The sequence below is a fragment of the Etheostoma cragini genome, chromosome 14 (assembly GCF_013103735.1).
Source record: "Etheostoma cragini isolate CJK2018 chromosome 14, CSU_Ecrag_1.0, whole genome shotgun sequence".
Taxonomy (NCBI): domain Eukaryota; kingdom Metazoa; phylum Chordata; class Actinopteri; order Perciformes; family Percidae; genus Etheostoma; species Etheostoma cragini.
The window spans coordinates 14,248,533-14,260,102 of record NC_048420.1 but is presented as its reverse complement, the minus strand read 5'-3'; the positions used below and the strand labels follow the sequence as shown (position 1 = coordinate 14,260,102).

Here is an 11,570-nt window from a genome sequence, read left to right as displayed (position 1 = left end):
CTGTGTCTGTGGATGACTTGAGTTACTACATATAGTCCAGTAAGCAGTGGGACTTATATATGCTAATAATTTGTCAGATTCATGTTAAGACTTTTATTTTATTTTAAAAACCGAATTTTGAAATAATTTGAAGACCCCCCTGCATTGACTCTAAGGACCCCCTATGGGTCCTGGACCCCCTGTTGAAGATCCCTGCCCTAAAGAAAATCCAACGCAGAACGACAATCACACTGTGATATCTACAATTGCGATGTATCACGAAAAATGCTACAAGCAAAGCCTCGATCTGATATAATTATATACAATGTAGATGTCAGTAGTGTGACGCTGTTGTTCGTTGCCTGTATTGTACAATCCATAACATGCAATGTAATTGCAATTTCGGCCAGCAGATGGCAGCCAGAATTACTGTATGGCAAACGACTTTAGTGGTCTGCACATGTCAGAGGCATTAGCAATGGCACTGGTTAAAAAGGTTTACCACACCTTTCAAAAAATTAACTACAGCAATGTCTCCCCCTTAACATAAAGTTTATTTTATTTGTATTTAACCTTTATTTAACCAGGTAGGCCATTGAGAACTGGTTCTCATTTGCAATGGCGACCTGGCCCTTTTTTACTTTAATTAAACTGACAATACTTTGTCAGCTTTAATCAGTCTACACTTTGACCTCAAAATGGCCAGCTGAGCATCTTTGTCACATGTGGGGAGCATAAGCTCTTTCATACATTTGTGCTAAAATTATTAAAATCTAAGATGAGCTACTGCATGTGCATGTCTTCTGCTGATAATACATTTTATACTTCATATGCAGGTTTCCAATGATTGAAAGTCAGTGTTAAATACACTGATAGCAAAGATCATCCAGGATTTGGAGTCAGCCAATGCACTCAAATCTGCTACTGGTGCCGACTGCAGCCAAAGTTAACCAGTTGGGTGTAAATGATCTATTAGCTGTTTGAGCAGTGTGGCATATGGAGTAAACAGTGCAGACCAACATTAATTAGCAGAGAGGTGAAAGGAGTTTGCTGCTGCTGCTGGAGGGCCACTGACCTAGGACAAAGCTGCTGCATATCCATGTTAAATATACTTGATGATGATAAAGACTGGTTGTGTCTGACTTCTGAAAAAGTGATGTCTAGAGCACATTATTTTGTGAAAAAACATTATCTGTGTATCCTACCCAACCTGACTACTCTAACAGGCATGGACTTGTTGCAATAAACTGCACCAAAGGATTTACATTACGGTAATGAGGTAAAATGATAATGAGGTAAAAAGGTGTGCTCTTAATTATTCAGCATCTTTGAATAGTCATCGTCAGTAATCAGCGTAGTTTGCTGTGGGTACTGAGGAGAAAATATCTTCATGATATATTGTAGCTGCAGAATGTTAATGTTACCAGAAAGCAGTCACACCCCAAACTGTTTTGTGGTTATTCATTCCTCATCTACAGATGCTGCTGTTGGTGAAGACATTGGTATGTCAGCCTATGCTGGAATCATTTGCTTTGTTGACGGTTAGCAGTGAGTTCGGTGAAAAGCTTCTGACTTTTCTTTCTGAGGGGTTGAAAAACAAAACTTGATGTTTTATAGTTTCAAGTGTCAGTCAATTATCTCGGGATGTCAGATTGTCTTTGTAATTGAAATTAACCTGTATCTTTACGCTTAGACAAAGCACTCCTTTGCTGCAAATGTTTGATAAAACAAATTATAATTAATTTATGCACCCAAAGCTAAGTGACAAAGTGATGGTAATAAGGATTTAAAATTAGGTTAATCTAAGACAAATTAAATTGGTCAGTACAACATTTCAGGTAACTTTTAACCTTGTGACTTGTTCATTATATATCACTGACTATTTCTTAGAGAAAAAGTTATTTTTTGTAACGGTAAAAAAACTTCAAACATTTTTCAAAATTAAACTTATGTGGCCTCCTGGAAGCTCACTTGGTTGAGTTTGAACCCCATATACCAAGGCTCAGTCCTTACCGCAGCGGCCTAAGTTGGATTCCAACCTGTGGCCATTTGCTGCATGTCGCCCCCCCCCCTTCCTGTCTACAGCTGTCCTATCAATTAAAAAGGCATTAAAGCACACTAAAGAATCTTAAAAATCTTTAACAGTTATGCAAAACATTCAATAGTTGTAGCTGTTCAAGAAAGATTATATTCTGAGAGCAGCTGCAATACAGATTAAATTATACCATTTTAACAATGTAAAGCTTTAGGAACCCTAAATGTAACTACTGAACCAAACAGTCACATTTCTAGTTGGCAGACTTAGAATAATTTATTGGAACAGATACAAGGATTGATCACAATCATCAATGCATAAAAGAACTATTAAAAAAAAAAATACTCTAAAAAGCATTTATCAGAATATAAGAAATATAGATTTACTCTTTAAAAACATCCACAAGCAACCCCAAGTTGGTCCCAGTAATAAGAATTAAAAATGATCTTAATAAAAGTGGTCACTAGCGAAAGATATTAGGCTGTAGGCACATTCAGAACTGTAGGATACAGTGGACTCGTTATTTGTTCTGATGCTTATTACGCACACACATGTACAAATATTTTGATGTAAGACAAAGACAACTTTAAAAAAATACAAGAAATATTTACAATACATTTTCCTTGTTTCTTGGCTTGTAACTTCCAATTATCAATTATTTCGTAAAAACAAAAAGAAGTTACAAAATTAGTATCTGACAAAACACAATCATGCTCATATTTATCCCGCCTGGTGTTCCAGTTTAAGTCTCTGAGCAGTTGGGATGTTTCTGTCTGTGTGCTAGTCTCTAGTTTCTAGGTATTATAGAGTAATGACGGTGCCGTCCTCCTCCACCCCTCCCCTGGGCAGAGCGAGACTGTGTCGCGGGTCCGTTTTCAGAGAGCTGAGGATTTTGTGCAGGCTGCCGTTGCTGTGGCGGAGGGCTGGGTTGCTGCTGTGATGCGGAGGCTGTACTTGGTGATGACGGTGCTGGGACTGTTGGTGCGGGTTGGGCTGAAGGTTCAGGTCTCTGTGGAGCTGGTAGCTGAGGCTGCTGCTGTGGTGGTGGTGGGCCTGGGACCCTCCGTTGAGGCTAGGCTGCGAGTGGAAGGAGGCAGTGGAGACCACCGATAAAGGACGTGTGGGGGGGCTTGGAGGTGCCGCTGGGCCCGAAGCTGTTGGTGTCTGGTGGTGTGTGCGAGACACACTGGACGCCAGGGAAGCATTGGACCTCTGAGACGGCCGCTTGAGGCTGCTCTCAATGACGATATCCGTCTCTTCGTCACTCTCCAGGTCGTCTTGATAACCATGTGCTCCAGAGGATACAGCCCCCACTGAGGCCACTGACAAAGTCGGGTAGCCAGTTGATCCGCTGCTGTCAGACGACTGACCTGAGCTCCCCGAGATCCTGCTGCTGCGGACCACATTGTTGCGCTGGTTCACCGGCTTAACAGTCACAATTAGGTTGTGGCTGTTGGCAATCATCATATCCGTTACCTGATCTAAGGACTTTCCAGTCACTTCAATGCCGTTCACCTCTAGCACCTCGTCATTAACCGCCAGCAGCCCGGTGCTCTCCGCCAACCCTCCAGGCACCAGCCGAGATATGAAGATGCCGGGGACTTTCTCAAGGCCGTGTGGGGTCACGCGAACGCTGGTTCCGTCTCGGATGTAAAAGCCCAGGGGTTTGTCCGAGCCGTGACGATACAGTCGGACACGGCGGTGAGATTCAGGTAGGATATCAACATCGATGATGGAGGAGACAGGCCGGAAGTCCTGTGGCATGCCGATGCGGATGTGTGACCGCTTGCGGTTGATGTCATTATTGCGAAGCGCGACTGCTGCCTTCTTCTTGCGAGTTATTGTGTTGGTGCCATAGCTAGCATAGTCAACCTCTTCTGTAAAGAAATAAAGGGAGACAGAGGAACAGAAAGGGAAATTAGGTTTCAATATTGTTAACGTGCAGGCAACACAAGTTGAAAACATTCTTTCTTCCATGTGTACTTAGGAAAAAAGGGAAAAACTAAAACACCTTAAGGCACAAAAAGATAGGAGGATCTGTTAAGATAAACAAACTGACAACCGAAAAGTTTCCATCTGTGAACCACAAACCCTGTACACAAATTTGACCCTACATCTTTAAATCAAAGCACCTGCCTTACAAATTCAACCCCCTTTGATCAAACTATGCACAGATGTGCTTGAAAATAGAAAGATCTGCTGCTAATCATTTATACAGATGTTATTCCATATGTGACATAACAGTTCTTATGACTCAAGCCACAAACGAGACCAGAGCGCCTGCTGGTTTTCTCTATAAGGGAGTTAAGTCTGAAGCAATGTTTTTCCTTTTTTAAATGAGTTTAGCCGTTGATTGAAAAATGAGGTGAGCATGTCCACTTGATTCACATACTCTGTGTTTCTTTGTGTGCAAGTTTGTATAAAACGCTGAGTGTGCAGAGCATTCCTGCCTGTGCTGACAGAGGTGACCCACCCTCCTGCTACCAGGCAGCAGCTGTAGGGATTCCCAGTGTGCATTTATACACAGACACATACATGTACTATCCCCATTACAAACTAGGTCTGCACGCTATGAGTAAAATATGTGATAACTCTGTTGAATATCGCGATAAAGACATGAAATGGGATAACAAACCAAATAGTACTTAGTTCTGAATTTCTGCTTCTTTCTGTATTCTGCTAAAATACAACAAATCAAGTGCTGAATTTTACAACTGAAAGGAAATCATTTAACATTTTATTGCACAAATTGAACATTAAATTAAATATAAAAGCCAACACTAAAAAAGTGCAATTTTCTGATATTTTCTTTCAACTAACAAAAACTTGAGTGTCTTTCGTGACATGTTATAGTCTTTTGCAATGTGTTTATTGCGACAGCTGATATCACAATGACAATTAAAAAATAGATATATATTGATAAAAGATATATTGTGCGGCCCTAGTACAAACATGGAACTCAAAAGATACTGAGCAGTCCTCCACTAGCTTAACTATTACCACAAAAGATATAACACAATGTGAAAAAAATTAGCTGTGAGGGAAGATCAGGGTGGAAATCGCAGTTAAAGCATGATGTTTCCAACCAGAGATTTAGAGCAATTAATAAAACAATGAAATGCTTCATAAAGGACAGGCCTCTTCAGAACCAAATAACTGCTGCCAAACATGCTCATTTACTTGCTTAGATAAAATAAAATAAAAAGGAGGGAGGAATGGGGCTGGAGTGGAATGAAAAATATGCTCTGGGGTGTTATTGAGAGTTATGGTCCGGATAAAGACATTGTGAGAGAGCAAGAAATCATACAAAGTGTGCTCCATGATGGAAAAGAATAATAACTTGTTAGCACTCTAATCTTCCCTTCTTAGGCAGACAGGAAATCTGGACACAGCTAAGCCTGATGTGACAGGAAGTAAAAGGTCCCCAGGCGGGAGCATCAGCTCCTGCATTTCCATGGCAACGGCGATGAGTCATATTTGCCCTACTGTTTGGGACACCTGCTTTCTGAAATTATCACGGGTGAGCACACTGCAATTTTGGGTCCCCGTCTTCAAAAGTAGGCCTACACTGTGAGAAAACTGAAACAACTATGGAGTCTCCGAGCAGAGCCAGCTGGCCAGTCGAACCATCGGCTCCAAGAGGAGCGTGGATGTCTGCCATACAACTACCTATACGCAGTGCTGAATCATCAATAAGACACGTTTTCTTCCTCCACCACCTCCCCTTTCTCCTCCCGAGCAGAATGTTGATGAAGCAGCATGTTTTACTCCAGCTCCAGAAATGAAGAGTCAGGGGGGAAAACAGTGTGAAATCTGCAGTGACAAGAACCACAGAACACATGGGGAATTGGTAATGACTAAATTGGGGGCGATATAAGAATGATAAATGAGCGTTGGTGACATAGTAGATTGACGTCTCTTGGCACAGCGCAAAATAATGTTAAGTGATCACAGACTCTAGCCCAACTGCTGTGCCAAAACGGCATTATTCCAGATAAAGAAATAGCCGTATCTTATCAACTTTTGCTGCTGTCAAATTAGCTTTGTTTAAAATGCAATTTTTTAAGCAAATACTTCAATATCATCAAACCTAAAGTCCATGATGGGATCCTTAGTTTTCTGGGTATGTTGTGGCAGAAGCTGATTTGATTGAATCCAGACAAGGTATTTGCTACAGGGATGGAATTTCTGCCACAAGTGCAAATGTCCATGATGGGAACCCTGTTGGAAGGGATTGCTGCAGAGTCTGATTACATTATACGGTGTAACACTGTATATTCCTTCACTACCCTCACCTCCATCTGAAGCCACATAGCACACACCTTCACCAGTGTATTTAGTAGGACAGATAATCTTTCAGTAAGAAATCCTATGTGTACAACTATAACTAGGCTTTCTATTTGTAATATCATACAGCTTTTCTGCAAAATCCCATAAGAAGCCCATGTTGATTTAATTTGTTTAAAGAAACCTACAGAAACAAATACATGGGTTGTGTTTGATATTTCCTGTGCAATAGGTAAAGATGGAAGATTGAAATTACGCTGAGCAGGGGTTAAATCTGGGTTTGGGACACTAAATTCTATCTCACTAATGTCCTTTATTGTTCAGTATAGTGACTAACAATAAGAAATCAAAATATACATTTCTCCATTTCTCTTTCTAAAAGTAAGACCAGCAACTCAAAAGGGAAGCGTAACACACACACACACACGTATCATACTTAATGTACATATCTAGATAATCACCAACCATCCAGAAATGTCACATAGTTTGTGCAAGTATTTGAATGCGAGCCATGTATGTACAAGTAAGAAGGTGTTAAAAACAACAAAAACACAAACAGGTGAAGCAGGTACACTGGGTTGAAACTGTCACATTCAGCAAACCCTCAATAATAATAATGAATTTTATTTGTAATGCGCTTTATATTTAAACAAATCTCAAAGTGCTACAGGTAAGATCATAAAATCAAGGTATAAAAACAGTGTAAAATATCTATAAATAGTGCAACAACATTTTTGTGAAAGCTTAAAACTCATACTCAAGTAATTTAATGTTTCTGGAGAGCAGAAATACTACACATAAACTCCACCAGAGCTGGGATGAATGGCCCATAAAAGTCCATCAACAGAGAATTAGTCAATTAGCCATTTTTCGATCAATAATGAAGCCATTTGAATGAAAATGGTTCCAGCCTGTCAAATGTGAGAATGTGTTGCTTTTCCTTTAATCACAACAAATTGAATCTCTTTTCACTTTGGGCTCTGGAAAAATTGTATTAGCATTTTTCACCAAAAAGATGACTCAATTAATCAAGGAATGCGTCTAGATCAATAGATGATACAAATTATTGTTAGTTGCAGCCTTTAAGTGCACTATGCCTTCAATCCCAAGCTACTGTAAACTTGAGTCAAATGCCTTGTATGCATAAGCAGACCTGGCCAATAAAGTAAATACTCATTTCGACACACAGCTACAGCTAAAGCAAATTCCCCTGGTTAAGTAAAACCACCCGAGCATCGTTGGAGTGCAGTATTTGGAGATGCCAAACCAATTAAGATGTTGAGTCTTAGAACCAGACTGTGGCAGCAAACCCTGTCTGTCTAGGTCTGTCTGCAGGGTTGGGTATTATATTCAGGACCAGTGTATTCATCAAACTGAAATGGGTTTTTCCTTTGTAAAGTTAAACATCATGTTTGCTGCGACCGTGAAACAGACTATAGCAGAAATTATATCATAGTTTTATTGTAAACTTGCATGTGCTTCTACTGCTGTACTGCGTAGTTTTGACTATATGGGATTGTAGTCTAGGATAATGCCAGAAAAGGACTCCGCTCTTTAAATTCCAGATCGAGACTTATGAAAAAAAGCACAATCTCATAAAGTAGTAATTATATCAGGATGAACTACCAGTTGTCACACACACACACACACACACACACACACGCGCAGACTCATGCACACAGCCGCACATATCTGCAGAGAGCATTATGTTGAAGTCATGTGATTTTTTTTTTTTTTTTGCTCCAGTATCGCGAAGTTGAACACCTTTTCATGATTACTTTATGTCAGTACTGCATGACCGAGCAAAGGTTTTCACTGCTGGAAAGCATGACCATGTGAAAAATCCCACTGTCCATTTCTTACCTTTCTATCTTGATCCACCCAGCTGTGTCAAAGCCGTCAAATTACTCTTACTGATACTCTTTACCGCAGATGTTAAATGTTGTTAAAGTGAATAAATGTTTCCTATCCCTGTCAACATGTAACCTCGCTATTAGCTGTACTTTTGGAATTCCCTGACCTAAAGTGTAGAACAAACGAAAGTTTATGTTCTTAGACTGGGGATCACCTAAATTAGGATTTTATATTCCATACTGATCGTGACCACTGATTGTGGTAATGTTGAGTAACAGCTAATTAAAACACCAAGCTTTTCTAATGGGCTTTGATCTGAGGTGCTGTTTAACCTTGCAGTGACCCAGCATTTGTGTGTGTGTGTGTGTGTGTGTGTGTGTGTGTCTGGAGGAATGTGGTGGTAAATGTAGTTGGGGATATCTCCGAACTGAATAACTTGACAGGCGTGGGCTATTGGCTATTTCAAGATTTTAAGTCATGCGATCGATCACTGGCATTTTGCTAAGCTTTTTCACAGCCGTACTCGGTACTGAATGAATTTAAATTAATACTTTTCCACGGTATAGCATTGGGGTGGAAAAACACAGACCAATTAGAAGCCAGCTACCTAGTTTGCATCTGGCTCTCAGCTGCCATTGAATGCCTCATGCTGTTTTTGGAAAAAGAAGAAAAATAGTCTTTGTTCCACTGAAGCCCACCTCTAGTTAACCAAAGCTGTGAGGAGAAGGCCCTTTAAAGTCCTACTGCTTTTCCACCATCTCCCATAAAAGACAGGAATCCATAGAGTTTTATGATCAACCATTAGGGCCTCTGTGCACACTTGTTCCTGGCAGGTCTTCTTACATTCACTACTGACTCAACAAAACTGTAAACGGAGACAGAAGAGACGCTGGGAATGAACCAAAAGAAAAACACACTTCTATTTTAAAAGGTCCGTTTTAAATCCTTATTATGATTTGGAGATGTAATGTGTGATGCAATGGGAGTAACACCAACTGGTATGAGGAAATTAATCAACAAGGAATCTGTATTGCATGCATATTTGTGCATGCTACTATGTAGGCATTGATGTGAAAACTTGACATAAGTGAATATGAAAACAGCACAGCCACAACTTTTCTGGTTCCCCTCAGAGTCACAACAACCACTAAGCAGAAGTTTAGACTAATAATGTTTGAAGAGGTGTTTGTGGCAGGCCTCATGTGTGATATTTCACACAGGGCTTTGTGAAAGTTGGCACGCTATGTTAAAGTACTTTTAGTACATGTGTGCTAAAACCAAAGCCAGAATTTATAATCATTTTTCATCATTGTTTGTACAGTACTAGCATGTGTAAATGCACAGTGCCTGCATGTAATGGCACATTAACATGTTAAACTGTGTGAATGGAAATCTTTGTGCTTGGTAGGCAAAAAAATGTGCACCTTCTTTATAAATAGAAACTGCTATTATCAATAGTTTGTTTAGCTACCATTCAATAACTATATTGTTTATAAGAAGATTGACCTTTTATTATTGCTCAGTTTAAAACATAACTTCATCAGTGAAGAGCCTTGTTGTTATGTGCATTCGAGACGTGGGGTAACAGCAACAACGTCAACACACTGCTAACAGCTTTAGCGGTGGTGCCTCAGGGGTGTGACCCCCTGGTAAGGATATTTTGACACAGTGGTATGACCCAGACACAAGCAGCCCAGCTGAGGAACTTACACAATCCTGCGTTAGGCTTCTTTACAAAAACACTATAACATGTAATCAAGACTGAATTGCAGCGGGATATTTAGATATAGTATATGAAGCATGCATGAATATGCTACATGCTAGACTTGAGCACAGATATTGTTACTGTGCAAAGAAAACAATGCATCTCCAAATTTTTCTGATGAACGTTGCTTCCGTACGGATTAAAAAAAGGGATCTGGTGAGTTAAGTTTTGAGTTTTAGGCTGGTAGGCACATTTTTGTACCTATGGACAGAGTCAAGTTAGCCGTTTATCCCTGTAACAGTCTGTGTGCTGAGCTAACTGCCTGCTGGCTGTAGCTTAATATTTACATGAGAGACCAACATGAGAGTGATAGCAATCTTGTCATCCAAGTCTCGGCAAAAATACGACAGTGCATTTCACAAAATGTCCAACAATTCCTTATTTTCACAGCCACGATATATCAATTCGTTCACTTTCGTATGCTAACACTGCAATCCATGACACACAGCATGTTGCTCTGTCTACAGCATATCCAGCTACAGTCCCATCTATGCAAATGACATTCCTGCACCCCAACAACCCCTCAGCCCCTCATCATGTTTTTTTTTTCTTTCAGCCAAGCGTGACAAAGTGCTTAGTGACAGGAGACACCATAACCACTAAAGATGCTGTGGCAGTGAGCTTCATTCCTAGGCCCCACAGACAAGACACGCACACACACATTTGGAAGCTCCTCACTTTCAAAACCACCAGGATACGGCATAAAAGTAAAACGAGATTAAACAGCACGTGACAGAGCACAGCCAAAAGGAGACAGCCCAATACAATGCAGTACAGTAAGGGTATGTGCCCACTGAAACATTTTGCCCCTTAGCCACATTTGCATTTTTTGTCCTGTTTGCATTAGAAAAGACCTGATTGAATGAAATGCGGAGTGCTTTTTTATTGCCTTCTCCTCATAGCGTGGGCTCAGAAATATCTGGTTTTCATGACTCGCCAGTGGTGTCATGCAACACATCCAAATACGGCAAAATGAGCTGGATTCCTCTCCCATGTAAATAAGCGAAAGCAAATACTAAAACGGGGATTTTGACTCTACCTTTGGGTTTGCCAGGTCAAGTTTTCATCTTTGTCAATGCAAAGTACACAGTACCCATGGAGCCCCTTCCAATTGGACGTACACATATAAATGTGAGGAATGAACCAAAACAATCAGTATTCTTGGATGCGTCCCGTCTTCCCTTACTGGACACAGCCGGACGTCTGTGTGTTTAGGAGCTGACCACTGCCAAGACGTTCAGCTAACCCTAACATGGAAAAAGAATCCAGACAGAATAAAGAAAAACTTAACTTTAAACATGCAAACATATTTTGCATTCTTTCATGGGTAGTTGAGGCAAGGCCGGGTGGAAATTTGGAGAAGCTTATAAAACATACGTGGTTTTAAATCGACAGCTGCACTGAATGTTTGGGTAGAAACTTACTGGAAGTTTCTGTGATCTTTTGCATGCTGTGTTATGCTGGGTGCATGGAAGACATTTTATACAGGCCGAGATGGAACGTAACCAAGTACATTTACTCACTTACTGTACGGTAATTTTATACAAGTTTGAGGTACTTGTGCTTTACTTGCATATTTCTTTATATACTATATCCATACTTCTATTTACCTACAATGGCTACCATACAAAGTACAAGTTAACATAAAAA

General features: G+C 40.3%; 1 protein-coding gene across 2 annotated transcripts in view; it reads right to left on the bottom strand.

Moving 5' to 3' along the window:
* Positions 1 to 2,268: 2,268 nt before the first annotated feature.
* Positions 2,269 to 11,570, bottom strand: part of pard6gb (par-6 family cell polarity regulator gamma b) — a 31,311-nt gene continuing 22,009 nt past the window's right edge. For both annotated transcript variants that reach the window (XM_034892535.1, XM_034892536.1), the window contains exon 3: positions 2,269 to 3,891. In XM_034892535.1, coding sequence (XP_034748426.1) covers positions 2,816 to 3,891 — 1,076 coding nt within the window. In that variant the 3' untranslated portion in view covers positions 2,269 to 2,815. The remainder of the gene's footprint in view (positions 3,892 to 11,570) is intronic.